Here is a 25,920-nt window from a genome sequence, read left to right as displayed (position 1 = left end):
TGTATTATTTAAGATTTATAATATAAAAAAGTTAGAATGATCTGGAACCAAAAAAAATCGACCCGGACAAAAAAATCAAATACATACTTATATCCAAATGTTGAGAACTCGAAGAACTCATACCTGAAATGAACAGATTTATACCCGACCCAGTGAGCTAAATTTCAAACATAATATCTTTTGTTATATTCTTAATTCATTTTTTTAGGTCGGTGAAGTTTACTATTTATTCGGAAGATTTTTGGCTAACTTAATGGTATATATTCGTAGGTTTTTTTTTCTGAACAGAAAAAAAAAGATTTGGGTCTTGATTAAATTTATCTTATATAACAAATTGCTGCTATAAATATTTTTTTATAAAAACTAATTTGTAACAGTAATATGATTTTTTGTTATAAATTAGTATATCATGGTTTATAGGTTCAAAGTATAGAGTTAGTCGTCTTCGTAGTATTGCTAATATTGATAGATGCAAGTTAATGAATACATATAATATATTGTATTATTAGTAATTTGTCGTATAGTATTATATGTTGGTAGATGTATTATTAATAATCTATCTTATAGTATAATATGCTAGTGGATGTATCTAGCTTATAGTAAAATATATGCAATATAAGGAAACATGCGTAGTGAAAATAATAATAATGTAAGAAGTGAAAAACTATGGTAATGGTTGATATTAATTATTTATAAAAAGACATGTCTAATAATAAGTAGATTAATATAGCATTAATTACATAAGGTCCAACTTTAAAATCCACCTAGAAGAAGTTGTAATGTTTCTGTTTTAATAAGATAGATATTGTTTTACCAACCTATCAGTCGCAGTTACATACGGTGATGTGTGTCGTGTCCCAGCTAATATTGAGCTAAGTAAACAAAATCACTTGGAATTCGTATACATATTTAGATTTACAGGGACTGGAATCGGGATTAGCCTCGTTTATGCCAAACATATGAATGAAAGAGTGAAAATCCAAACACGAGGTAGCCACTCGTGGTGGCAAACCACTGTATAAGATAGCACTTGAGAATAATTCACAAATAGGCAAAAGCCAGGTGTTTATGAGTGACGTCTCTTTTCAATATTCTCGGTTCTGTGATTATTTTTTATAGTGTATAATCTTCTATTTGAATAAAATTGCTGTATTTTAATTATATATGTGTGGATAGAGTGTCAAATGGAATTCACCAATATCTATCACCTACAATGGATCACAGGGCCACCATCATATGAATGTGTAGCTTTACACACAAATCATTTGCACGATCCAAGTTTCAGAAAAAAAAAAGAATTATTTAAAATGTTATCTACTTATTAAACTTATCCTGTTGTAGTTAGTTTCCTCCTACTAGACAGTCCAATATATTAGATCATGCATCTTTTATAAATGAAGAAAAAAATTATATTTCTCGTCTTTATTGTACCTAATCGTGGAACTTATCTTCTCTCTATACATACATATGCCCATGAGATATCTCACGTTATGCATTGATCGTAACCATTAGTGCTATATGCGTTGTGTATGTTTTGTGTTTGTATGCATTCTATTAATGAATTAATGCAAATACAGACATAGAGACATTCAGCACAAATAATAGACTAACAAAAGGGCATGCAGAAACAATGATGTAGACTTCTAAAGATCTTGTTAACAGTTCTAACTTCAAGGCTAGATACATTAATTTGCAATGATGGGTTTATGGTCTTAAATCTAATTGTGGGAATCAACTAGACTTGTACAACTTTTGATTAATTATGTCTATAACGCGCGCTACAACCAAACAATGATTTGTTAATCATATTTTTTTTTGTTAATCATATTTAAAATACACAATGCCTCCTATGGAGCTTGAAGAGCCAATTTGTTTTAATACATCTATTAAAAGTTGGAAATTAATTAGGTGATTCCTTTACCTAATTAACCCTATTAATTATCTAGCCTGTTTGGACTCCCAAAGGCTAATAACCAAGATTTTAAATAAATTATACTCGTGATCTACAGTTAGAGGAAGAATATATGGTTCCTTGTTCGTGATATAGATAAATATTATCTGGTTTACATTGCTAACTAAATTCCACTGATTCATACAAATTCCGAATAGCTAAGAATACAAAGAAAAAAAAAACGGAAAAGAACCAGAATGATTAATGCCTTTTGTACATTTAATAGACACTGCTTCTTACGAACAAGTCATGCTTGTCGTCTGCTTATTCGCTTAACTGATACTATAGTATTATGATTACAACATGTATAAACAAGTCTGAAAATATTTAACGAGACAGATGACATTTGGATAGACATCAGTATTTTCGGACGAATTACTTAAATTATTTATTCTAGAAGTAGCCGTTGTTACGTCATTAGAATCGAAGTAGAATCTCATGTGCTCTGTTACTCTGTACTCCCCCACACATGATGACGCGCTCATTCTCTTAATCTTGAACTGCTAAATCTCTTCACCAGTTTAGCGAGTGATCTGGCGCTTCCAGTTACCGCCGACGCATGCGCGGGTTAGAGAAGCTAGAAGGCGTGGTCAAGGTAAGACAATAAAAATTAAACAACAGCGGTATAAAAAGAAGAGTTCAGAAGAGAATAGAAAAAATGGATCTACCTGGTGCGCACATCAGCGATAGGTAGTGGAGAGACATGACAACTGAATAGAAAAACAAATACTCATTTTATTTTTGAATTCAGTAAATTTTAATGGATATTAAGATTCTAATGATCAGGGCCGTCTCAAGCTTTAGACAGACCCGGTTCAAAATAAAAAAATAAGATCTTTTTAACAATCTGAAATAATATATTTTTCTTTTTACATATCAGTATAATATAAAATAAATACATCAATTAATTATTTTATATCTAAATAACACTATTTCTAGTTTTTAATGCAAAATCACTGATCAAATCATTGAACAAAATTATTTAGCATTTTTCAATGCAAACTCGTTGATCAAATCATCAAATTTGATCATTCTTCTATTTTTAAGTTGTTTTTATGTTTATTATTTGCATAATCAAAAATCATAATCTATAAATATAGCAAAGTAAAAAAATATGGATAGCAAGCTATATACTTTTAATTGGACAAATTACTCATTTTTGTCAACATAATTTGTAGGCTAGTTTTCTTTTCTTTGTGTTTTTTATTTCTAACTAAAAAATGGTGAAAAAATATATTTTTTTATCCGTATTTATAATCACTAATTAATATTTTTTTCCTAAACATAATCAATTAGAATATTAATTTTATATACTACCATTGAATATTCAAACATACATTAACAACTATTTCTTACTTTCCAAAATATATAATTGATAGAAATATTAATTATGTCCTAATTTATTGTATTTTAGTTGGTTATATAAAAAAATAAAAATTGTAATTTACATTATTGGTTATAAATACGGAACCTAAATTCAAATATAGTTATTCTGATTTTTTATAAAAGTATGATTTTAAATTTATAACTATTACTAAAATAAAAAAAATTATGGACCCTCTAAAATTTTGGACCCTGTTCGACCGCTCCACTTGCACGTGCTAAAAGACGGCCCTGCTAATGATACATATTAAATCGCTAATTATCAATAATTTACCTTTATAACTAAATAAAATTTGGTGCTCCAAATACGGATTAGTCAGCCACAATTTATTAATACAAGAATTCGAGGGAAAATAGTATAGAAAGTTAGAAACATGTAATAATTGGGTTTAACTCACTGTAGCTGCATTAGAACCCACAAAAAAATAGAAACTAGAGAAAAAAAACTAAAATATATATTATTAATTCATTTTCTATGGAAATCTATTAAATAACCACGTCAAAGGTCTCATTTAAGTTGTCGTGTTCTCGCATGATACCTCTTCTTCTCCTTCAAGATGATGAGACCTGAGTTTCTGAGACAGAAGGAAGAGCTTTTAAAATCCCTTCTGTTTACGGTCGGGTTCGAACTCAGTACTTCCGTGCTTTACGTCCGATCTTGTCGCTGAAGTCTTTCTTTATTTCTTTCATGTTTTATCGCGACATAAGAAACCACCAAAAGGTTTGGCTTGAGATCTCTGTTCTTAGCCTATCTATTGTGTGTTTTGTTTTCTCTGTAGTGAAAGCGAAAGAAAAAAAAGGGTGAAAAGTCAAGAGATTTACGGCGTCGTTTATGACTTTACTCTGTTCCATTCTAATCTTAATATCACTTATAACAGTCTTATAAACCTTTTTTCTTTCTATCTTATTGGTTGTTTTGATTAATTTTCATTTCCTCGTTTTTTCTCTTAATTGATTGTATAAATTTGATGAAGTACTTCAGTATGTTTTGTGTTGGATTGCTTGGAGTTGAAGCTAGAAACAATTCGAATATTGCTTAGAACTGTCTTGTATTAGAAAAGTTTCAATCTATCTCAACTTGTAGGTTATGTGTGTTTGACTTCATGTTGTTGTTGTTTTTCTTTTGCTTTTCTGATGCTATCCGGCTTATGTTTGATTTCACCTTTCTTCTAAAGTTGCGTACAAGAATTGAGTAAACCATTGGATTGAAATTCCTCTTGTTTAAAGGTGTCTTTAACTGTTGAACTTGTTGTTAAGTTGGTCCACCATTAGTGATGAAATAAAGTGACATTCTCAATAAGTGGAAACTTGACTCACTGAATCATTTTTGCTGCTTAACACAGTTTCTACAATTTTATCTATTAACAAAACCATCCAAACACTATTGAGGATAAGGTTATTAGCGGTCACTACAACATGTGTTTCACTTGTAATATATTTTTTGGTGTTCTCCAAGCTCTTAGAGAATCTTCATGCCCTCTCAGATTTCTTTTCTTTGAATAAAATCTCTGGAATTATAAAGGTGGTTTTATTATTTGTCTCCTGTTTGCTTTACAGTAATCGTAATCGAATTGAGTTCCTTCGGAGATTGAAATAGTTTTCATGAAGAAACATCCCAACTTTTACTATTTCTTTGCGTTTAAATTTGTGTGATCTAACTTTTGGTTGACCTAATTGCTTATATTAGAGCTTGGTGTATATATCCTTTACCACACTAATTGTTTTAAAAAACGTCGTAATTTTCTAAAACTTGTAGTTGAGGGAAGCATGAATTCAGCATCAACACATTTCGTGCCAACGAGTAGAGTTGGTATATACGAGCCTCTCCATCAATTTGGTATGTGGGGGGAAACTTTCAAGAACAATATCGGCAATGGAGGAAGTATGAACACTCCAAACCACATTCTAATACCGAATAATCAAAAACTAGACAACACCAACTTGGTACCTTTTTGCTTCATTCTTCTTTCAAATCTCTTTGACAATAACGTTTCTTATACTCAAAATCTAAAAGCTTTTGTTTTATTCAAAACTCTTTTTTTTTTTGTTATAGTCAGAGGATACTTCCCATGGAACTCCTCACATGTTTGATCAAGAAGCTTCTACGTCCAGACATCCTGATAAAGTAATATTATCTAATGCTTCCATCAGTTTTTATTTTAATCCTTACGTAATGTACTAAATATTTAACATTGTTACAGATACAGAGACGGCTTGCGCAGAACCGCGAGGCTGCTAGGAAAAGTCGCTTGCGCAAGAAGGTATGAACATTAATTACTTCCTTAGACAATAATCTTTTGATCTTTGTTTACTCAATGGGAGATTCTCTTTGCAGGCTTATGTTCAGCAGCTGGAAACAAGCAGGTTGAAGCTAATACAACTAGAGCAAGAACTCGATCGTGCTAGACAACAGGTTATTTAAGCCAAATATTATATAAATATATATATATATATATATCATAGGTCCATCGAGTCAGATGTCTCTGTTCGAATAACCGCTGGGACGAAACTAATATTACATGTTGCGGTTTCAGGGATTCTACGTTGGAAATGGCATAGATACTAGCTCTCTTGGTTTCTCGGAAACCATGAATCCAGGTTTGTATCAAGAACAGTCGAGTTCAAAACTTGAACGTCAAGATTTTAATGGTGTTTATATATACAGGGATTGCTGCGTTTGAGATGGAATATGGACACTGGATTGAAGAACAGAACAAACAGATATGCGAACTTAGAACGGTTTTACACGGACATGTTACCGACGTCGAGCTACGTTCGCAAGTTGAAAACGCCATGAAACATTACTTTGAGCTATTCCGGATGAAGTCAGCCGCTGCAAAAGCGGATGTGTTCTTCGTCATGTCGGGGATGTGGAGAACTTCCGCGGAACGGTTCTTCCTTTGGATCGGCGGGTTTCGACCCTCTGATCTTCTCAAGGTAATCAAAATCAGAAAACAACGAACATAAGTTTGAATCTAGAGACACGTGTCACATTCTTGATATGTTTTTTTTTTTTGTGAAGGTTCTTTTGCCACATTTTGATGTGATGACGGATCAACAAGTTCTAGATGTATGCAACTTAAGACAATCGTGTCAGCAAGCCGAAGATGCGTTGTCTCAAGGCATGGAGAAGCTGCAACACACGCTTGCGGAGTGCGTTGCACGTGGTGGACTCGGTGAAGGGAACTATATTCCTCAGGTGAATTCTGCTATGGAGAGATTAGAAGCTTTGGTCAGTTTTGTTAATCAGGTAAAGATAATAGTAATCTTTTTTTTTATATAACCAGCATAGTAGGAATGCGAAACAGTTTCTTGATAAATATTTCTTTAGGCTGACCATTTGAGACATGAGACATTGCAACAAATGCATCGGATCTTGACCACACGACAAGCGGCACGAGGATTATTGGCACTTGGTGAGTATTTTCAAAGGCTTAGAGCCTTGAGCTCGAGCTGGGCAACTAGACACCGTGAACCAACATAGATTTAAAGTTTCTAAAAAACAACAAGAAGATGAATCAAGAATGAAGAGAAGTGCATCTTGAGAAAACAGAGGATTACTCAAAATAAGTGGAGGTTGCTGCTGATGATTTTTTTTTATTCTGTGGCGGAATCAGAAAAAATTGAAAAAATGTATCAAACTTGTAAATATCAGAAAAGGTGGAGGCGTTCGTTTTCCGGGGTGTAGCATTTTTTAAAAGAGAAGTTTTTCGGATGTTTGTTTGATTTATATAGAACTTGGTTCCCAAATTAATAATAATAATACATAAGTGTGTGTTCTAGTTATATTATTTTCCATAATCTCCATAATTTGTAATTACTGAAAACTATCGGGGCTTTATCTTAATTATTACAACTTTGACTGAGTCCTAATTGTAATTTAGATACTATTGGGTCTGCTTCGTAACAAAAGTTAAATACAGGGGCAAAAGGAAAGATATAAGAGAAGAGAAGCCTTATCTTTTCTTTCGTTATCCTCAAAACTCGCGAGTGAACTCTCATCTTCTTCTTTCGCCCATAGCTACAATGCTTAGTCTCTCAATTGCCTCGCCGGGGACGGCGGTGACTTTCCTCCGAGGAAACACTTCGACCTCTTCTTCGTTCCACGGCGTCAGAATCTCGCACAAAGCTTCGGCTCGCGTGCCCGCGGCGGCGATTTCTTCGTACGGGAAACCTTCGGTGGTGATGATGTCGAAAAGAGAGGCGGAGCTGAAAGATATCAGGGCGAAGACGACGGAGGAGCTGAACGAGGAGGTGATTGACCTTAAAGGAGAGCTCTTTATGCTCCGTCTCCAGAAATCGGCGAGGAACGAGTTCAAATCGAGCGAGTTTCGCCGTATGAAGAAACAAGTAAGCGAGAGTTTTACAATTCAATCTAATTCGATTTGAACATTACACATTGTCTGTGTATATAATAAGCTTAGATTCGAGTTTTTTTGATGTGTCCTTTTTCAGTTAAGACATAAAGTCTTGAGCTTTGTGTCATGTCTTTGTATAGTCATTTAAGTGGCCATACTAACTTGATATGAAAGCTAAGCTATTTGCTTTTGTTTTTACCTCTCTATGTTTTCAGTTTAGACATAAGTCCTGAGCTTTGTGTTTAGACATAAGTTCTATCACAAGGGTATTTTCAGTTAAGACATAAGTCCTCTCTCTCTCTGTTTTATGGTACTAAGAAAGATGTATGTTATTTTTGGGTGTGGTGGTTGATTTTTTTATAGGTAGCTCGGATATTGACGGTGAGAAGAGAGAGGGAGATAGAAGAAGGGATAGGGAAGAGGTTGTCGAGGAAACTTGACAGGCAATGGAAGAAAAGCATTGTTGTCAGACCACCTCCTTCTCTCAAGAAGCTTCAAGAGGAAGAAGCTGCTGAAGAGGCTGCTGAAGCTGCCAAATCTGCTTGATATAACCCCCTAGCAGCCATTCTATTTCTCTGTTGATGTTACTCTCTGTTGCTGGAAACCATATGCTATTTTGTTCTTCTTCTTCTGTTGGTGTAAAAACTTTGTTCATTAAGCAGTTTACATAATTTCTAGTGGCTTCTGTTCTTGACCATTTTGAGGAATATGATCATGCCTTCAGAGTGATGTTTCTTATTGGGCTTCAAGCCCTTATAATAACTTCATCTTCTAGTCTTCTTAGTTGATTTTCTGTTTACTCCCTGGCCTTTTATTGATTTAAGTAGGAAGATATGTGGCCAATAATCTTCTCACTCAGGGTCATCAGGGGTGGTATTGACAATCTTCGTTTAACAAGTACGGAATGATGATTAATTTAAAATAATCTCAATACTACTGGTTCTTTTTCTAGAAAGTTTGAATATGACTGATGAATAAACATATTTAATAATGCAGTTTTATGTTATCTAAACCAACCCACTTCGTATTGACAATATTCGATTCATATTATTCACTTGATTAGACCCGGGAGTGTTGATTTGATCCTCATCATTGACATGCTGCTAAATTCATTCAAAAGCAATAAATATCAAGATTTTCGCATGAGTTCTTGATCACTGCTAGGTTGTTAAATTAGTTAGAAGTCTTTCTTGATGAGATGCTCATGTTCTACAGATGAATTTTCTTTGCTATTTTATGTTGAATAACGCCCAAAACTGTTGAAATACGTACCTGTGATCTGGACCACGATAATTTTTACCTAATACCTTACATACAAGGGTTAAGTCAAAAGATGTTTTGAAAAGATCTATCTGCTGCCCACAATTAATTATTATATACGAACAATGGTCAAAACTCTACATTTTTAATTAATGCATATAGTTTTATGATCTGTATGTTTGACAGCTGCATTATGATTTATGCCGTTCACACCAATCAGTTTACACTTGCAGTTTGTTATCCTGCATTTCACAAACTAACCAAGTCTTTCACGCTTCGGCCTCGCTTTGTAAGCATTACTCTGTATGTTTAATTGTATAGATTTGTGAGTTTCTGAGAAACCTTAATGTCTCCAAATGCAGAAGCTCCGCAAAATAAGCGATGTTCTTGATATATCAAGTACAAGAGGCTTAAGACAAAAATGCATATCTAAAGGAGATTCGCATTATATTCTCTGAAGAACTGTCTCACCAACTCCATGTGCTTTAAAAGGTCTGCACAGCTTTCTATGATGCTTTTACAAACATTATCCTATTATGTTGGCGTCTTACGTATATACTCATGCAAAGATTTTGGTAGTACTTCTGGATCACAACATGTGACTTGCTTTTCATGCAAAAAAGCTTCCTCAGTTTTTGTCTGTGCTCCAACTACTTTCTCATTAAAAGCAACATTGATGTTATTGTCTTCTTCGTGATAGGCGTGTGAAGGAAACGATGAACAAGACCAGTCCTGTTAAATTCTGAGGTCAGTTGATGCTTCTGCCCAATTTTTTTGTTCACCAATGTCAGCACTCATCAAAAGTTCTGGTTCAGTTCATGAAGCAACATGATTTCAGACTTGCTTTCCTTTTAAACAGGTTTGTTTTGTAAATTTCTAGTTTTTATTGGTTTTGAGCAATATATGTTAACTGATACATCTAAAATGATCGGTGTGGAGCTCTAACTAAAATAGCATAATGCTATTGTCTCCAATTCTATCTCCATCTTTCACTGTCTTTAATTAGCTGTAAAACTGATGTCATCAATGAAAGGATCTCAGCCACCTAAAATTATATGTAGTGGTTGATGCCTAAGAAAATTACGCTTAAGGCCCACCCGTTTTGGTTCATATAATACGAAAGGGTGACTTCACCTTTGTAAAATGGCATTGCATTTTTTTCTTCCTGTTACCTATGTCACATGTTCTTGCAGGTTTCTTGGTGATGTATTTTAGCAGAATTACCGTTTGAGGAAAGTGCAATGCTAAATGATTTTGAACGGTGGGTTCTTGTCTGTATTTATTTGTTTAGTTTCAATTATTAGGTATTTATTAGTCTTTAGAACAATGCTAACAAAACCAAATGTTGAAGAAAGAAATACTTCAACCATTAGTAGATTAATCAATTGTATGATCAAAATTACAAAACGAGTCTCCTGACCTAACATCCAGACCTGATTTCTAACAAGGCTGCTCCCATGAGAACAGTAGAAAAATAAGTTGAACTTGCTTTTTGAATATACTCATGAACTCAAATCTTGTTCTTGAAATAAGACTATACGGGCGAGTACATTGGTCTCTCTTTTTTGTCCCTGCATTCTCTTTCAGGACCATCTTAGTTTTCTCTTAACTGTGCAAGTACCAACAGTTCAAAATATCACTGCATATATATAAGAATCCACAAAGTTGGATAGTGTCATCCTGGATTCCATGAAATTAAAATTGGGTACAAATATGTATCTGACTAATATATAGTCTTCAGCTCGATATGCATCCTCTTCACATATACAGAAAATAGAGTATAAATGAACGTTTCTTTGTATCAAACTTGACTTTAAAAGTCAGGGTTTAGATGTGTTGGTTAGGAACACATGAGAGGAAGCAAATCAGTTTTCAGCTGACATTGACAACCATAATTTTATTTTATATATTTGATGAAAAGAAATGGTTTAAGTGACATAACGTATCTTTAAATCAATTATTTTAGTATGAACCTAGTAGTGCCTTCCCTATTTCTTTAATATTTACTGTACCTGCTTCCCCAGTGAGATTGTGGTGTGGTCCACTCTATGAGAAACCCTAGACGGACAAGCAACTCAAATGTCTCTCTCTCTCTCTGATCTAGTCTTTCTAGAAAATATTCAACGTTTCTCTGCTGCTTAAACATAATTTTTGAACTTGTAGGATTGATTATTTCTTATAATGATAAAATTCACTGGCTTATCACAGGTCTATCTTGCTAGGGTTAGATGGAAATAGAGAATATTACAGTTTAGGCACTTTTAGTACGTGGACGTACACATTATCACCCAGATAAATGCTGCCTTGCAGAGTTATATGTTCACCACATGATGAAATTAGTACCTATTGTCTTTACATATTCAGCATAATGAGAACACTTAATTATTTTTTTCGCAAATTACTTTATATATGATAAATATCATATGTTATATATAGGACAACTGAACAGATGATACGCATTGGAAACCTTGACAACTTAATAAGCCTACGGCAGTGAAGGTATCACAGTTATGATACCTTACTATGGTGAAAACGTTTCCTTATTCAATTTCTGTAGATATTAGAATTTTTTCCTTGGAGACAAGTTATCATTCTTTTTCTTTTTGTCAAAAGAGGACAAGTTATATTTCATTTGATAAAATGGAGAAAGCCCTATCAACTACTTTATGGAGAAGACACAGAAGAAAAAGACAAGAAATGCCATTTGGTCCAATGCAGAGAGGCATTGGGGGAGAAAAGTCTTGTAGGTTTCAAAGATGGTGGAGATTTAGATAATTTCTACACCAACCTCTCCTCTAACAAGCTCCTTGTAAATTTTCAACAAAAAAATGCGTGTCGTCATTCGTCAACATTACCAACAGTAACGTCTCTTCTCATAGCTACAAAACTTCTCATATATCCTGATATGATCTATGTTGCTCCGTTTTCCAGTATTTTGAGACTCTTAGATTTATAGTTAGTTTATCTGCATCACTTATCTCACTATCAGAGACAAATCTCTCAGTGCTCATGGCTTGATCATATGAAGAAAATACAACTATATATATAACACCAAATACATAAGTGTCACGAGCAATTAGAAACCTATCTTTGCTTGCCAAAGGAGGTCTCTCTTCAGCCATACTTAAGGTGACATCTGTCGTTAGTGCTGACTTCTTTTTGTAACTTTTTGTTTGTTTGTCAGCCGTTGATTATATATATTTGAATAGTTTATGACTCTCTTGTTCTACTCACCTGAATATTATACATGCAAAGTTTCCTACCTCTGTAGTTAGAAGAAATCCTTAATAATACATAAGTTTTGAGATGTAATCTCATTTTAACATAATGGTATCAGAATCCGATTCATACTGATGTGACTCAAAGTTACCATATCCATCATTGCCGGACTGCGACTGCATGCCATCATGTTATTATGCCTGCATGTACTCTTGACGATATCTCAAGATCTTGAATAGTGCCCCAGAAGAAGATTGCTTGAAAAGGTTATGCGGTACGTATACCGAGAGAATAAAGAAGAGACAATGGAGTGTAAAGGATGAAAGCGACATGGGTTGTTTTGGTATGCGAATAAGAAAGAAGCACGTGGTTAGTGAGAGAGGGAAGTTCAGCTATATAAATAGAAATAAGCAGCAGTTAGTGGTTGTGAAGAAAGGAGACAATCGACCAAATCTTTTTGACAGTTAAAAGAAGGTAAACAAGAAGAGAGGAGAGACCGTTGTTAGATACAGATCGTTCATCAAACATGAGAAGATCTCCTCTCTCGGCTGATGAAACCGGTTCTCTGAAGAAAGGTCCATGGTTGCCTGAGGAAGATGATAAACTCATCAGTTATATCCACAAACATGGCCATAGCAGCTGGAGTGCCCTTCCCAAGCTCGCTGGTACCATCTTCAAGACTTTGATATGGAAACCTAGTTTTGTGTGTTGGAGGTTTAAAGCTCTCTTGTCTTATTATATGCAGGTCTTAACAGGTGTGGGAAGAGCTGCAGGCTACGATGGACAAACTATCTAAGACCCGACATTAAACGAGGAAAATTCTCACAAGAGGAAGAAGAGACCATCTTGAACCTTCATGCGGTTCTTGGAAACAAGTAATTAAAGAAAATCTTGTAACTGTTGGTCATGCATGGATAGTTTCTTTTTTTTTTTGTCTCGTAAATCATTGAATGATATTAATTTTTAGTAATGATTGTGTATTCAAGGTGGTCAATGATTGCAAGCCACTTACCAGGAAGAACAGATAACGAGATCAAGAATTTCTGGAACACTCATTTGAAGAAGAAGCTGATTCAGATGGGTTTTGATCCCATGACTCATCGTCCAAGAACTGATGATATCTTCTCTAGCTTATCTCAGCTCATGTCTCTCTCTAACCTTAGAGGACTTGTTGATCTGCAGCAACAGGTTCCATTTGAAGATCAACAAGCTTTACTGAATCTCCAAGCTGAGATGACTAAGCTCCAGTTGCTAAACTACTTACTTCAACCTCCTCCTCTTGCCATGAGCAGTAGTAACAACATTAACCCTAGTGAGTTAAACATTCTCAATCTCCTCACCAAAGAAAACTACAATACCAATAATCTTGACCTCAGTTTCCTCAACCTCCCATCTCTCAAAACCCTAGAGGAAAATCATTTGAGTCAAAACAATTCTCCAATATGGTCCCATGAACCACCTAGCTTGAACCAAACTATGTTGCCTTCTCATGATCCTTCCCCTTTGGGTGATGATTTGGCTCTGAACCAGGCTTCCTCAAGCCATGAGCAAGAAGCAGCAGCTACAGGCTCTGTAGATTGGCCTGATCATCTCTTTGATGACTCCATGTTTCCTTATCAATCTTGAGGTATGTTTGTATATGTTTCTAGAAACATGATTGTTTAATGTTTAATTTGCATGTGGAGGTTCTGCATCTGTACGTTACTTCATGATGTGTACATGTGGTCTTATGTTTTATAACTCATACATGTTGTTTATATTCTTCATACGAACATTCTATATGTAAACCTCAGTGATGTTTAAAAAAATCAATCTTCATCTACTTTACGGTTTGAACCTTTGAAATCAAAAGTATATTTTCTATCTTCCACCAGATAATTCAATGGCGTCTTGATTATTAATTGAATCTTCACCCCAATCAAATCTCCTCTGCAACCTCTGAAACTCTTCTTGTCTTGTGACTTCAAGATTCTGCCATTCTTCCCATCTCTCTGCAAGCCCTTCTCCTTCAAGCATCCTCACAACTTCAGACATAGCTGGTCGTTCTTCTGGTGCTGCTTGTGTGCACAACAAAGCCACTTGTATCATCATCTCTACTTCTTCCTCTACGTAATCCTCTTCAAGCTTCTTATCTACAATATCTCCCAATCTCTTTTCTCTTTCCAACTTCTTCACCTGAAAACCAAGAGAGTGTTTATTAAGAAGCAAAAAATAAACAAATATTCAAACATTACTTACATGGTCTAGCAACAAGACATCATCTTCTTCCTCCAACCGTGAGAAATCAATGGCTCTTTGTCCTGTTACAAGCTCCAGAAGCATGATCCCATACCCGAAAACATCGGTCTTCTCTGATGATTTCCCTGTGGATATACATTCAGGTGCAATGTGACCCATTGTTCCACGGACCTGAGTGGTCACATTAGTCCTTCTAACATCCACCAACTTGGCTAAACCAAAATCACCAACCACCGCTTCAAAATCTTCATCTAGCAACACATTAGCAGCCTTCACGTCTCTATGTATGATCTTAGGGTTGCAATGCTCATGAAGATACTCAAGTCCTCGTGCTGCACCTAGAGCAATCTGTATCCTCCTGAACCAATCCAGAACTGGTTCCCCTCGTTTAATCTCTGCATATAATATCACTAAAAAGTTCAAAACCTCATAAAACCAAAAGAGTAAAAGTTTGCTTTCTTTTTTTTTTACCTCTTAACCGATATGCAACACTTAGATTCTGCATGAAGGGATACACCAAAAGGCGTTCTGTCTGTGTTGTGCAAAAGCCTATAAGGCGAAGCAGGTTCCTATGAACAGCTACACTAATCATTTCAACTTCTCTCTGGAAAGCTTCGTCTCCTCCTGGACGTTCGAAGTCAGTCAATCTTTTTACTGCGACTTTGGTGCCGTCCAAAAGCAATCCTTTGTATACTTTCCCAAAGCCTCCTTGTCCAAGAACGTTCTGTTCACTGAACTCATCTGTAGCTAACTGAAGCTCTCTCCATGAAAATCTTCTCAGCTGTCCAAACGCAATCCTTCTGTCCACTTCACCTGAACTCTAAAAGTTTTTATTAAAAGGCAAAAAAAAAACAAACTCCTAGTAGAGAGTAAAGATTGTGCTATATACCTGCAACATCTACAAACACCTCACGTCTATATCCTTTATGCTTATCCTTGCAGAAGAAAAACAAGAAGATGGCAAGGAGAATCACTGTGCTCCCGCTAACAACTCCAGCTATGATTCCGGTTTTTGAACTGCTTGAATCACCTGATTAGAGCAAAACACAAACTCTACATACTTGGTATCTACGCAACATGAATATTGGAAGTAAAGAATTATTATAGTTTCAACCTGAAGGGTTGGACTCGGTTACACAAGGGTGAGGGTAAATGCCACCACAGGTCAAGTTGTTTGCTGTGAAACTATTAAATTTAATAAAATCAAAATCAGATTATAATGGTAAAGATAAATGGAAACTGCAAGTGTATCGTATCATACGTACTTGTATTTTGGAATGTCGAATAAACTCTGAGGAATCTCACCGCTGAGGTTATTTGAGTCGAGCAAACTGCATTATATAGTTCCAAGCAATAGCTTTTTAAGGAACACTGAAGAAGACAAGACACAGAACAGAACAGAACAGAAGAGAACACTCACATATTTATCAGTTTTGAAAGGCCTGTGAGTGAATCAGGGACAGTTCCATTTAGATTATTCCTACTCAGGGTCCTGCTTAGTTAAGCCAAACAGAAGAATAAAGACGTGCTCATTTTAATTATTTGAGCCCAAAGAGATGTCAGACAAGTTTCAAGACAACTTACAGGAACTGGATGTTTTTGAGATTACCGAGGGTGGATGGAATGGGACCAGAGAGTTGATTATCCTCTAAATCCAAGCTTGTCAAGCTAGAAAGATTCCCAATAGATTCTGGTATTTCACCAGTAATTCCATTTCCCTTCAGTGTACTATGAGCAAAAAAAAAAGAATCCTCATTTAACAAAACACATGTAACAGTTTTTTTATATAGTTCCAAAGTAGGCAAACTTACAGAGTTTTGAGAGTTTTCAAAATTCCTATTCCCGAAGATAAAGTTCCGGACGAGAAGTTCATGTACGACAAGGTCCTGCAAACCATATATTAGCGAAAAAAGGTTAACAATCTCTCAGGCCATTAGTTAACAAAGCGTTGAGGAATTGTGATTAGCGTTGTGAAACATACAGAGAAGTAACATGCTTTTGTTCATCACAAATAACTTGAGACCAAGTACAAGGATCGACTTGGTTCAGGTTCCAATCACTTAGCTGCTGAGGAGATGCACGCAAGGAGCTCCTCAGCGCAAATAGAGCCTCCCCTAAAAAAACGAAATTGCAAAGAGTTATTAAACCAAAAAGATTATACTTATTTACATAAAGACAGTCTTTTAGAAGCTGCCAAAGAGAAGGGAAATGATATAAATAGAAAGTTAAAAAAGAAATGAAATTTACCTTGATCATCAGGTGACACAGGTGACCATAATAAACAGGCGAGCGTCAAAGCAGTAGTGAGCAGAAAAGGCAGAGCCATTTTTTTTCTAAGAGCTAATAATGACTTTCAAAACTTTGGGTTCGCCATCTACAAGAACTAAAATCAGTAAACATATCTTAAGCTTTTTAAGACAGAGTGGATCTACCATAAAGGATTAGATTCATTTGGAAACCCCCAAAATTATATAATCAAATTCTATTACAGCTTCAAGTTATGTCTGAACTGAAACTAACTTTAAAAAAAAACACAAACCCTTTTTAGTTGCCCGGAGGATGAAAGGACCAATTTTGCTCAGACGGGAGATTTTTTTTAAAAGAAAAAAATCAAACCTTTAAGAGAGTATATATAATAAACTCAGATTTGGGAACAGCAAAAAAGAAAAGAACAACTGGCTCCAAAAGAAGAAACTTGTAGAGCAGAAGAGAATCCAAAAAAGAAAAAAAAAAGAGTAATTCCAGCATATGAAAGTTGAAAGATATTCACTCTCCGACTAAAACCCAAAGAGAAACCAAAGTAAAACTCTTTTGTCTTCTAGAAATTTAAAACTTTCATTTTATATCCTCTTTGCGTTAACATCATCATTTATCTGTTTTTGTTTTGTTTTGAACTGGAAAAGTCTTTCTTTTACGCAAGTCGCAATTATGACGTTCACAATGGTTTGGTCAAAGAGAAACCAAGAAGCCCCGACATTGGTTGGAGAACTGCTTTTCCTGCTTGATTATGATAAAAATAAATGATTACTCATGATGATGCTTCGAATGTTATTAACGAATAGAATAAGGTTTTTATATAAGACAACATATAAAAAGCAAAAAAAAAATTGGGGCGAGAGAGGCTCGAACTCTCGACCTCAGGATCACTCAGTAGCTATGAGACCTACGCGCTAGCCAACTGCGCCACCGCCCCTTTGATAATTTATCTCTATCTGTTTTTATATTCCATTCGAGGATTGTCCTTTGGCTAGTTGAAGAAATGAGTGGGTATTAATTATCTGAAACGTTTTAAAGTCATCATCAACCATCAAGAACTCGGTATTAGAAGGAAAGCTTGAGTTCAAAAACAAGTGGAATACACAACCCAAAATAATGATTGACAATACATCAACGAAACCACAGTGAGTAGTTATCCATTTTTTTCTGGTGTTCTCCCTCTCCTGGCATCAAGAACAACTTGTCCAGACAAAAAGCCTGGCAGAGTCATTAACCGGTTCTTGTGTGTGTGTTGTATTACCTCTGGTTTTATTGATAGAGTATCTTTTTGGATGTTGCGGGTTCTTCTACTACAATCTTATCTTTCTCTTCATTAGGATTAGGTGTTTGCTTGTTACTAGTGCTTTCAAACAGCTTCGCGTTCTTTGCAATAGTAAGAATAAGCTCAAGTTGCTTTCGCTGTTGATCCTATAAAAAAAAAAAAGCAAACAAAACCAAGCTTTCATGAGCCCAAAACAAAAACTAACTCGTATCTATGGTAAATAATAATAGATATATATACCTGCATAGCGAGCAGAACCTTCTGAATTTCGCCAAGCTCCTTCTCTAGAATCTCTTGTTGTGCAGCTATCACTCTTGTTGCCTCTGAATTCTTCTGAGCCAAAGCTGCAGTCTTTGTACAATACCAAACATACTTTGAGATACATAACAACACGTAAAGAACTAAACTTTTATGTAAAACAACTGCTACATTGATATCTGAGCGTATGAAGCTACTAAAGCCTATCTTCCAAGTATCCAAAAAATCGGAGCTTTACCTCAGAAACGGGTTCCTTGAGAGCTTTCCGGGTGACCCGAAACCGAATACCCAGTTTCTCCAGATGCCTCGAGAGAACTCTCACAACGTTGGTCGAGGTTTTCAAATCCTCTTCAAGCTTCTCCAACCGTCGAATCAGATCCCTCCCACCGTCTCCTTCTCCTCTCGCTCCTTTGCAAATCCTCATCCATTGCCGTCGTCTAAGCCACGAGCCAGACGCGACAGAACACAGCAACCCGACGAACCCCAAAGACAAGACCTTCTTCCCAATCTCACCAGCCGCCGCGTAGTTCGCCGCGAGAACCACCGAGACCGCGGCGGAAGAGAGAATACAAACCGCCTCCGCGAGAGATACGAAGCCGCTGAAATCGAAACCACCACCATCGGAGTCGGCGTCTTCGTCGTACGATGATGATCCGAGTGGAGAAGACGCGCGAGCTCTCACGATCTCGAAATTCGACCGAGGAGAGGCGATGACGTGGCGGAGGGAGGGTTTAGTATTCCGGTTAGAAGTCCGTAGAGATACGACGGAGAAGCAGAGGCTGCTGCTGCTGATGCGGACGGGAGTCGAGCCGGAGAAGAAGAAAGCGTATCGACAAGGAAGGGACAAGGACATTATCGTCTTTTCGGATCTCTAACGACTGACACTCACTCAAACTCGGATCGCTGCAAGAAATGGCGATGGACTCCAATCTCCTCCATTAACAACTTTTACTCGGTGTACGATAGCGAGGTCTTAAAATACGCCTTGGACTCAGTAACAGTGGAGTTGACCTTTTTCTCTTTGGTCAACACTTCCATTTCACATTATGTAATACTATTAAACACAAAGGCATTATGTAACACGACCATAATTTATAATTATATATGATTCATATCAAAACGATATGGAACTTATAAATACCACCAGCCAAGATTCCAAATGTTTACGCGCCAAGTTATTACCAAAAAAAAGAAAAAACAGGGGAGACCAAGTCACAGAGAGAAAGCTTAACAAAAGATGGACATATGCCATATTACGAATCCGCTCTTTGTTTTAAAGCGCCAACAAAAGGCTTTTTTATTGGTATGGCATGTAACGCATTGGCCTTCTGAACCTAGGCGGCGCTTTCCTGCATACACAGATTTAGAAAGGGGAAAAACGATTAAGAAAGATGTCAAAGAGGAGAGCTGTGGACCACCAAGGTGTTAAACGAACATTACCCATATCCATAAGGAGAATACATATACGGAGACATGAAAGGTCTGCGGAACCGGTACCCCATGTACGGGTTGAATCGTCTACCACGGAACTGTTTCAATCCAGGAACGTTTGTTCTCTTAGGCAGCACCTAGTTTAAGCCACAAAAAATGAGTTTCTGGTTTCGTTTTTATATACTAGCAAGGGATAAACTTTTGTTTACTGTACCTTTAGTTGACGACCATGTAACTCTGATTCATTCAGTTGTAGAGCCTCTTGTATGGCTTCAACTTCCACAAACTCGACATAAGCAAATCCCTTTGGCTGCCCGAACTTGTCTGTCAGAATTGTCACCCGATGCACAGTCCCGCATGATTGGAAATGTTGCTGCACTTCTTCAGGTGTACAAGCGTAATCAACCTGCACAGTGGAATTTGCGGTTATATTATACAACAAACAAGCATAACCCATGGATTCTTTCGCTTGGGAACAACAAAAAAAGTAATCGATCAGATTAACAAGTTCAAAGAAACAAGAACACTAAGCAAAGACATTGAACAAGAGCACCAAGCAAAGCAGAGTGGAAAATCTAGTAAACTTGAGCAGCCATTAAGACGAAAAGATCCCTTACGCTGTGTACCAAGCATAAACAATCTTTTATATTTTGTTAGCACCAAACAGCAGTCTTTCCCGGAATCTCTGCAGATAGCAGATATGCGTCTTGGCTGGAAAGCATCCAGCATCTTGGTTCAACTCTTCAGGGACTTTCTCCTTGAGAGGAAGTATTGCAAACTACTCCACTTAACTATTTTCCCCTCTGCACATTTCCTCACCTTCTCAAAGCCATAACTCTTTTTTCTTTTCAATTTTTTTGGCTCTAAAACGTGTTTCATTCTTTTTGTCATTTTTCTTTTGCATGTTTACTCTTTTTTTTTTAATAATGCTCACAAGAGAACATAGCAGATCTTTAGAACTTTATAAAGTAAAAAAAAAATAGAGACCCCACTAAACCTAGCTGACAACCCAGAGCTAATAAGAACTTCAGCTATGGGAACAACCCTGCGATTGTAGTGAGAAAAGTCATAAGAAAAGCAAAATTCAGAAAAAAAAAAACAGAGACATCCTAAAGCTTGAAACACACAAATTGATGAACGTATAAATTCTTTTCATTTGCATCTGAAGGATCAGGTTCTTAAGTTATACGAAGGCTCCATCTCAGGTTCTACACTGTCATCACCAAGTTCTACGGCTCATAATTTTCGTCTAATCTTAAACTGGTCACCGAACAGATATCCAGTGCATGCCACGGCACCAAAGATGTACCCTTACACTAAAATTGAAGGGTTTTTTTTTGTCACAGTTCTTTTTTGTCACTAAAATTGATGGTTAAATTACTGATTTACTCAGGAAGAGAACGCAATCAGATTACAGACTCACAGTTGAACTATAATACTTCTATCATCAAAGATTAAAAGCTCTTTTCATCAACAAACCTACTCATCTACGTACAATTCAAAATCTAGCTGAACGCACATTGCACACTAAGCCAGTAAGAACTAGAACTATGAAATCGACCAGAAGGGACAATAGTTCAAAAGAGTAATAAAGCGAAAGAAGCAGAAAAAATAAGCGTTCTTACATTGCCAACAAAAACAGACCGAGCATCCACTTCCTCCTTGCCTGCTTGATTTGCTGCTATAGTAGCAGGATCTGCAATTGAAAATTTCCAAACACAATTGAAGTGAAGTAGCAAAAGCCTAACTCGCAGTTGTTAAGGAAAACGTAATCAAAGGAAACTTAAATAAAACCTTGAGCTCCCATCTCCTTCTCAACTTTGGCCTGCATCTCACGAAGAGCAGCAGCTTCATCCTCCATCTCCTTCAACCGTTTCTTCATCTCATCCAACTCCTAAGTGTTTTTAACAATAACCAAATCAAATCAATCAGATCATCACTGAAACAGTAAGAGAGATAGAGAGGAATAGGTAGCAGACCTTAGCAGCATCATCATCGGCAGCAGCAGCCATGTCCATATCAGGATTATGAGCCTCCACGTCACCATCCATCTCTCCGACGTCGGGAATCTCTCCCCCGTAAACCTCGTGCTCCTCTTCCTCCATCGCTCTCCTCTCCTTCCCGACCGGGACGTTTGCTTTTCTCTTTTTTTGTTCTGTCTCAAAAAGAAACGCTTAGGGCACTTTTTAAACCCCGATTTGGGATAGCGACACGTAAGTAATCGTATCCGGGGCTATTTATTAATATCTTTATTGGGGGCCCAATTAAAAGAGGCTCAAACGTTTCATTAATTTCGATTCGACCCCTTATATTTATCTAAAATTACATTATCGATCACCGATAAAGATTTGAACTCGGTCAGAATCGCTTTGATTGATTCGCTTTGATTGATTCCCTCCAGGTAAGCTTCGAATCTCTCTTACTCAGAACTTTACGGTATGATCCTGAATGTTGTAGATTGCTGATTATAATTGATTTTTTTTTATTCGAATTATGAAATGAATTGATTTGGTTTTAGATCAATCTGCTGGGGAGAGAGAGAGGGAGAGTTCGAATGGCGGGAGGAGGTGGATTTGTGGAGGCAGAGGCAATCATCGCTAGGATCGAAACAAAATCGACCAAGATTGAAAGCTTACTCAAGCAGTATAAACCAGTAGAAGCTCTGAAAACGGCTCTTGAAGGTTCTCCTCCTAAAACTCTCGATGAGCGTTGCAAGGTACTCTCTCTCTCTCTCTCTCTCTTTTCCTCGTTTGTTTGTTCATCACCAATATGTAAATGATTGCTTTCAATTTGCAGTCGGCTAATTGGATAGTTGTGCACAGAGCTTTGATGGCGATAAAGGATATTGAGGGGATGCTTAATGCCCTTGATGTTGAGTATTACGACATTCTCATGAAGTAAATTCCCCCTTATACGGTCATTTCTTGTCTGAATTTCATTGGAGATGGTTAAGGCTTGAGCAAAACGTTATATGACATGGTTTAGGTTTTGTTGTTGTAATCTCTGTCCACTGAGGGATTGTCACAATTTAGCTTTAGATCTTGAAGAGTAAGTGTTAATCTTTTATGTTTGCTTGAATGGTGTGGAAACAGGTACTTATACAGAGGGCTTTCCACTGGGGACAGACCTACATGCGATCAGTGTCTGAAGATTCACGAGAAACTCACTGAGCGAGCTGGTCTCGGTTGCATTCTCCGTTGCCTTACTGATACTCTCAACACCGTTTGATCTTCCTTATCATTGTATTATTGCCACCATTGTATTACTTTAAAAAAGACATGAGTTTTTTTTTGTTTGATGATAATACATTCATTGAGGATTCACTTTCAATAACCACGGAGAGAAAGAACAACGGTTTATCTTAAATTTAAATCTCATAACCAGGAAACTTAGAATCTGCCGGCGACGCTAGATCGAACCAGAGACATGCTGGTCCAGCTAGTCCTCGGAAGAGAGAATAGTCATGCTCTGCTTCTCCCATTGTCGCAGTCACAAGCTCTCTCCCATCACGACACAAGTAACTCGCGAACGCTTTTGCTCTCTCTTCGTACACAACATCTCCCGTTAACCTGTAGAGCGACAAGCAAGCATAGGCGTTGCCAGCAACTCCATCAGCTAAACCTACCTTCTTCACCAACCCACTCTTCCACACTACTTCTCCAGCTTCAATGGCTGCTTCACGAAAATCCCTCTCCTTTGGAAACACCTGTGATGCTTTAGCCAAAGTGATGGCCATGCCGGTCGCACCGTGAGCCCACTGGACCAGCTTGTCTCTCGGATTCCCTTCGTTGCAAGGATAGTTTCCGCTGTTTGGGAACCTATTACTCATCATGTACCTCAACGTCCCTTGCACATCCTTCACATCCTCTTCTGATAATGGGAAGTGTAACAAGACGTGCAAGATTCCAGCTAATCCATTCGCCGCACCCCAAAACCGTGTCCCGTGGAACCTATAATAAACCAAAGGAAGATAAAGTTCGTACTCTTGACACTCTTGAAACAAATGAACTTGAGAGATACAAGTCAGTTGCCTGCCTGTATAATAAAGGGCAAGCTTGATGATCTGCAGCTCCGACTCGTCCACCTGATAAGATGGCTGCGACAATAGGCGATAAGAGATGGTCGGGAACAGTGCCTTCACCGAGGTATTTGTTTAGAAACAGAGCAGCCCAAAGGAAACCCGCTCTTCCATACAGAAGGTCATATGACATTCCAAATCCTCCTTCCTCTGGTCCTGCTGGTAACTCTCTTTCTTCTGCTAGCTAAACAATTTTACAAAAACATAAACCACATATGGTTTATTACGTTAGAACAATGTCAGTCTATAAAACAGAACAGAACTATCAAGTTTATATCAATGCTAGTCTATAAAACAGAAATTAGTGAGGCTAATCACTGTCACATGAGATAAGTATATACTTAATCTACTTCTGCCTGAATGTGGTGAAACTAAAACGTGAAAGTAGTTACAAGTGAAAAGATAGGTACCTCCAGGAAAAGACCGAGAAAGAGGTCAAGTTTTGATTGGTCCCCTCTGTAACTGGCTACGATTGCACCAAGCGCATACACTCCTCCTCTTCCACATAAAAACGTCACGTGCCTATTCATGACCATAACCAATCCAAAAATCTATTAGAAAGCGACCTATTCATTGCTTCATTATAATGTGTGTAGATATTATTATTATTCCACAAATTGCAAATTTACGTATTATTCATGATTGTGTTTATGGTTAATAATTGTTTCAAAATTGTAATAATACTAATGAAATTTAGTTTTCAGAATTTTTTTTGTGGAAAATGATATCTAAGATGTTCTCACCTGGTTGTGGCGCGTGCAACGTCGGCACACGTGTCGATTATATCTGCGCAAGTTAGCAGATCTTGATGGTTCCTCGTGACCTCGTACGACTTCAAGCAAGTGAAAGCGGTGCCGAGTAGCCCTGTGTACACGGTCGGATCCAACACTAGACTCGGATCCGGAGCACCGCGTTTCCACGTGGCCTCCACAACCTATACAAACATAGATACACTGATAAAAATATATAGGCCAACGTACGGTCCATGGGACTCTAGCTAGACCTAGCAGTCTGTAGCTTCACCTGGTCCTTGAGTAACGTTGCTGCTCTAAGGAAAGTATCAGTTGAGAGAAAACTTGTCGTCTGAGCTTTTGGTTCGGAGGAGGTTCGTATAATAAAATGATCACGATCGCCGTTCTTGTTCGTCTCTCCGCCGTCACCATCGTCGCCGCATCTCGCTTGCTCCGCGGAAAACTCTACCGCCGACGATATCATATCTATCTTTCTCTCTCACTCTGTATATTGGTATCTTTAGAATGAGAAGTACGAACGCTACCTTAATAATATATGTATTTTCCTTCGAGAGTCTTGACAACAGGCGCTATTCATACAGTTTATGCCGTACTTTTTTAAAAAATTGCTTACATTTACTTACCACATAAATAAAACGTGGGTGACCCAAAATTAACATGACAATTAAATACATAAGAAACCTTTTTAAAAAAAACTCAAGACACCATTATTAGACGATAAAACATTACTAAACACCCCATCCTAACTGTTATGTGGTAGCAAAATAATTATTTAATTGATTATCAATAATTAGTGTTATAAAAATGTATCTATGCATTTGTTTAGTCGGTAAATCAAAACTGAATGAAACAATTTTGTTAAACCATTTGAAAGGAAATTGGTTTAAATGTTCAAAAAATCAGTTTAGGCGTGTGTCTTCTAAACATTAATTTCATATAAGGTGTCTAACCACCATCTAACAATTTATTAAAATATTGATAGAAATAAATGAAGAAGAGTTAACTCATTATGAAATTTATAACCAGTTGATATATGCAACAAAAGTCGAAAAATGAGACTGACGTTAATTCGTTTGAATCCAACTTAGTTCAATTGGAGATATAATTTTACAAACCAGTACCACATATAAAATTTGAATCCTTTTTCATTAATTCATGAATACTACATTGAGTCGGTTTATCTTTTTCTTATTCAGTAAGGTTTTGATTCCACGTGTGATTAGTGTCTTTGTTAATTTGGTGCTTTGTAATTATGGGTCCTACACCAGTCATTAAATATTTTAAATCAGTGACTAAATCTCTCGGAAAACAAAAGTTTTGGTGCCAGAAACAGAGAAGAAAAACAAATAAAAGCAAAGGTGGGCTCGGCGGTAATATGATTCTTTCTGGCTGTAGGACATGAGGGTATACACGTGAACCGGTAGGCAAGTGCTCACGTGTCGAGATCTTGTCGG

At 36.8% G+C, this 25,920-nt stretch overlaps 8 protein-coding genes, 1 long non-coding RNA gene and 1 other non-coding gene across 14 annotated transcripts; 4 read left to right on the top strand and 6 right to left on the bottom strand.

The window, feature by feature from the left end:
* Positions 1 to 2,083: 2,083 nt before the first annotated feature.
* Positions 2,084 to 4,012, bottom strand: LOC130512883 (uncharacterized). Its single transcript, XR_008946490.1, has 3 exons — positions 3,874 to 4,012; positions 2,620 to 2,661; positions 2,084 to 2,528 (listed from the first exon to the last, which is right to left on the bottom strand). It is a non-coding gene; the product is annotated as an uncharacterized LOC130512883 (long non-coding RNA).
* LOC108862729 (transcription factor TGA1) lies at positions 3,892 to 7,120 on the top strand. The gene is made up of 9 exons (XM_018636955.2): positions 3,892 to 4,055; positions 5,091 to 5,278; positions 5,388 to 5,459; positions 5,536 to 5,595; positions 5,670 to 5,747; positions 5,869 to 5,932; positions 6,000 to 6,271; positions 6,357 to 6,584; positions 6,666 to 7,120. Exons 2-9 carry the CDS (start codon positions 5,102 to 5,104, stop codon positions 6,816 to 6,818), a joined length of 1,104 nt encoding a protein of 367 aa, XP_018492457.1. The 5' UTR covers positions 3,892 to 4,055; positions 5,091 to 5,101; the 3' UTR covers positions 6,819 to 7,120.
* Positions 7,121 to 7,300: 180 nt separating this feature from the next.
* LOC108862730 (50S ribosomal protein L29, chloroplastic) lies at positions 7,301 to 8,389 on the top strand. The gene is made up of 2 exons (XM_018636959.2): positions 7,301 to 7,684; positions 8,056 to 8,389. The coding sequence occupies exons 1-2, from the start codon at positions 7,361 to 7,363 to the stop codon at positions 8,236 to 8,238; spliced, it is 507 nt and encodes a 168-aa protein (XP_018492461.1). The 5' UTR covers positions 7,301 to 7,360; the 3' UTR covers positions 8,239 to 8,389.
* A 763-nt stretch (positions 8,390 to 9,152) lies between these two features.
* Positions 9,153 to 14,003, top strand: LOC108860886 (transcription factor MYB53). 2 transcript variants are annotated; one of them, XM_056986444.1, is made up of 7 exons: positions 9,153 to 9,241; positions 9,315 to 9,444; positions 9,653 to 9,811; positions 10,146 to 10,213; positions 11,389 to 12,836; positions 12,917 to 13,046; positions 13,158 to 14,003. In XM_056986444.1, exons 5-7 carry the CDS (start codon positions 12,698 to 12,700, stop codon positions 13,795 to 13,797), a joined length of 909 nt encoding a protein of 302 aa, XP_056842424.1. In that variant the 5' UTR covers positions 9,153 to 9,241; positions 9,315 to 9,444; positions 9,653 to 9,811; positions 10,146 to 10,213; positions 11,389 to 12,697; the 3' UTR covers positions 13,798 to 14,003. The 2 variants fall into 2 exon arrangements, with proteins under 2 accessions (XP_056842424.1, XP_056842423.1); XM_056986443.1 differs by having other exon boundaries at positions 9,653 to 10,213.
* On the bottom strand, positions 13,881 to 17,237 carry LOC108862502 (probable LRR receptor-like serine/threonine-protein kinase At5g65240). Of its 2 annotated transcripts, none has more exons than XM_018636656.2 (12): positions 16,949 to 17,237; positions 16,657 to 16,792; positions 16,391 to 16,523; positions 16,221 to 16,295; positions 15,994 to 16,137; positions 15,830 to 15,901; positions 15,675 to 15,740; positions 15,524 to 15,594; positions 15,299 to 15,439; positions 14,881 to 15,222; positions 14,410 to 14,804; positions 13,881 to 14,346 (listed from the first exon to the last, which is right to left on the bottom strand). In XM_018636656.2, the coding sequence occupies exons 2-12, from the start codon at positions 16,733 to 16,735 to the stop codon at positions 14,032 to 14,034; spliced, it is 1,833 nt and encodes a 610-aa protein (XP_018492158.2). In that variant the 5' UTR covers positions 16,736 to 16,792; positions 16,949 to 17,237; the 3' UTR covers positions 13,881 to 14,031. The 2 variants fall into 2 exon arrangements, with proteins under 2 accessions (XP_018492158.2, XP_056842421.1); XM_056986441.1 differs by having other exon boundaries at positions 16,657 to 16,783.
* A 280-nt stretch (positions 17,238 to 17,517) lies between these two features.
* On the bottom strand, positions 17,518 to 17,602 carry TRNAM-CAU (transfer RNA methionine (anticodon CAU)). Its single transcript is given in 2 exon segments — positions 17,518 to 17,553; positions 17,565 to 17,602. It is a non-coding gene; the product is annotated as a tRNA-Met (tRNA).
* Positions 17,603 to 17,711: 109 nt separating this feature from the next.
* On the bottom strand, positions 17,712 to 19,215 carry LOC108862504 (uncharacterized). Its single transcript, XM_018636660.2, has 3 exons — positions 18,444 to 19,215; positions 18,188 to 18,298; positions 17,712 to 18,093 (listed from the first exon to the last, which is right to left on the bottom strand). Exons 1-3 carry the CDS (start codon positions 19,056 to 19,058, stop codon positions 17,935 to 17,937), a joined length of 885 nt encoding a protein of 294 aa, XP_018492162.1. The 5' UTR covers positions 19,059 to 19,215; the 3' UTR covers positions 17,712 to 17,934.
* A 62-nt stretch (positions 19,216 to 19,277) lies between these two features.
* On the bottom strand, positions 19,278 to 21,812 carry LOC108862505 (polyadenylate-binding protein 2). Its single transcript, XM_018636661.2, has 6 exons — positions 21,616 to 21,812; positions 21,431 to 21,530; positions 21,262 to 21,332; positions 19,851 to 20,042; positions 19,646 to 19,773; positions 19,278 to 19,554 (listed from the first exon to the last, which is right to left on the bottom strand). The coding sequence occupies exons 1-6, from the start codon at positions 21,739 to 21,741 to the stop codon at positions 19,503 to 19,505; spliced, it is 669 nt and encodes a 222-aa protein (XP_018492163.1). The 5' UTR covers positions 21,742 to 21,812; the 3' UTR covers positions 19,278 to 19,502.
* A 101-nt stretch (positions 21,813 to 21,913) lies between these two features.
* Positions 21,914 to 22,959, top strand: LOC108805186 (actin-related protein 2/3 complex subunit 5A). 2 transcript variants are annotated; one of them, XM_018577158.2, is made up of 4 exons: positions 21,914 to 22,037; positions 22,155 to 22,352; positions 22,433 to 22,533; positions 22,729 to 22,959. In XM_018577158.2, the coding sequence occupies exons 2-4, from the start codon at positions 22,191 to 22,193 to the stop codon at positions 22,862 to 22,864; spliced, it is 399 nt and encodes a 132-aa protein (XP_018432660.1). In that variant the 5' UTR covers positions 21,914 to 22,037; positions 22,155 to 22,190; the 3' UTR covers positions 22,865 to 22,959. The 2 variants fall into 2 exon arrangements, with proteins under 2 accessions (XP_018432660.1, XP_056842426.1); XM_056986446.1 differs by having other exon boundaries at positions 22,003 to 22,072.
* Positions 22,860 to 25,017, bottom strand: LOC108805185 (lanC-like protein GCL1). Of its 2 annotated transcripts, XM_018577157.2 has the most exons (5): positions 24,738 to 25,017; positions 24,458 to 24,648; positions 24,125 to 24,236; positions 23,672 to 23,898; positions 22,860 to 23,586 (listed from the first exon to the last, which is right to left on the bottom strand). In XM_018577157.2, exons 1-5 carry the CDS (start codon positions 24,927 to 24,929, stop codon positions 23,004 to 23,006), a joined length of 1,305 nt encoding a protein of 434 aa, XP_018432659.1. In that variant the 5' UTR covers positions 24,930 to 25,017; the 3' UTR covers positions 22,860 to 23,003. The 2 variants fall into 2 exon arrangements, with proteins under 2 accessions (XP_018432659.1, XP_056842422.1); XM_056986442.1 differs by lacking the exons at positions 24,458 to 24,648; positions 24,738 to 25,017 and having other exon boundaries at positions 24,125 to 24,265.
* Between the last annotated feature and the right edge of the window lie 903 nt (positions 25,018 to 25,920).

Source organism: Raphanus sativus, chromosome 5, assembly GCF_000801105.2.
Source record: "Raphanus sativus cultivar WK10039 chromosome 5, ASM80110v3, whole genome shotgun sequence".
Classification (NCBI taxonomy): domain Eukaryota; kingdom Viridiplantae; phylum Streptophyta; class Magnoliopsida; order Brassicales; family Brassicaceae; genus Raphanus; species Raphanus sativus.
This window is presented reverse-complemented; position numbering and strand designations above follow the sequence as displayed.

Coding starts and splice junctions, on each gene's coding strand:
- LOC108862729 (XM_018636955.2), top strand. CDS start 5,102: ATGAATTCAGCATCAACACATTTCGTGCCAACGAGTAGAGTTGGTATA. Junction 5,596..5,669: donor AAAGTCGCTTGCGCAAGAAG/GTATGAACATTA, acceptor TTCTCTTTGCAG/GCTTATGTTCAGCAGCTGGA. Junction 6,272..6,356: donor GACCCTCTGATCTTCTCAAG/GTAATCAAAATC, acceptor TTTTTTGTGAAG/GTTCTTTTGCCACATTTTGA.
- LOC108862730 (XM_018636959.2), top strand. CDS start 7,361: ATGCTTAGTCTCTCAATTGCCTCGCCGGGGACGGCGGTGACTTTCCTC. Junction 7,685..8,055: donor TTCGCCGTATGAAGAAACAA/GTAAGCGAGAGT, acceptor ATTTTTTTATAG/GTAGCTCGGATATTGACGGT.
- LOC108860886 (XM_056986444.1), top strand. CDS start 12,698: ATGAGAAGATCTCCTCTCTCGGCTGATGAAACCGGTTCTCTGAAGAAA. Junction 12,837..12,916: donor TGCCCTTCCCAAGCTCGCTG/GTACCATCTTCA, acceptor TATTATATGCAG/GTCTTAACAGGTGTGGGAAG. Junction 13,047..13,157: donor CATGCGGTTCTTGGAAACAA/GTAATTAAAGAA, acceptor TGTGTATTCAAG/GTGGTCAATGATTGCAAGCC.
- LOC108862502 (XM_018636656.2), bottom strand. CDS start 16,735: ATGGCTCTGCCTTTTCTGCTCACTACTGCTTTGACGCTCGCCTGTTTA. Junction 15,902..15,993: donor CTCAAAAACATCCAGTTCCT/GTAAGTTGTCTT, acceptor TTAACTAAGCAG/GACCCTGAGTAGGAATAATC. Junction 15,595..15,674: donor TTCGACATTCCAAAATACAA/GTACGTATGATA, acceptor TAAATTTAATAG/TTTCACAGCAAACAACTTGA.
- LOC108862504 (XM_018636660.2), bottom strand. CDS start 19,058: ATGTCCTTGTCCCTTCCTTGTCGATACGCTTTCTTCTTCTCCGGCTCG. Junction 18,299..18,443: donor TCAAGGAACCCGTTTCTGAG/GTAAAGCTCCGA, acceptor TATTGTACAAAG/ACTGCAGCTTTGGCTCAGAA. Junction 18,094..18,187: donor AGGTTCTGCTCGCTATGCAG/GTATATATATCT, acceptor TTTTTTTTATAG/GATCAACAGCGAAAGCAACT.
- LOC108862505 (XM_018636661.2), bottom strand. CDS start 21,741: ATGGAGGAAGAGGAGCACGAGGTTTACGGGGGAGAGATTCCCGACGTC. Junction 21,531..21,615: donor CCGATGATGATGCTGCTAAG/GTCTGCTACCTA, acceptor AAAAACACTTAG/GAGTTGGATGAGATGAAGAA. Junction 19,774..19,850: donor TACATGGTCGTCAACTAAAG/GTACAGTAAACA, acceptor GGCTTAAACTAG/GTGCTGCCTAAGAGAACAAA.
- LOC108805186 (XM_018577158.2), top strand. CDS start 22,191: ATGGCGGGAGGAGGTGGATTTGTGGAGGCAGAGGCAATCATCGCTAGG. Junction 22,353..22,432: donor CTCTCGATGAGCGTTGCAAG/GTACTCTCTCTC, acceptor TTCAATTTGCAG/TCGGCTAATTGGATAGTTGT. Junction 22,534..22,728: donor TATTACGACATTCTCATGAA/GTAAATTCCCCC, acceptor GTGTGGAAACAG/GTACTTATACAGAGGGCTTT.
- LOC108805185 (XM_018577157.2), bottom strand. CDS start 24,929: ATGATATCGTCGGCGGTAGAGTTTTCCGCGGAGCAAGCGAGATGCGGC. Junction 24,237..24,457: donor GTTGCACGCGCCACAACCAG/GTGAGAACATCT, acceptor GGTCATGAATAG/GCACGTGACGTTTTTATGTG. Junction 23,587..23,671: donor GCTTGCCCTTTATTATACAG/GCAGGCAACTGA, acceptor GGTTTATTATAG/GTTCCACGGGACACGGTTTT.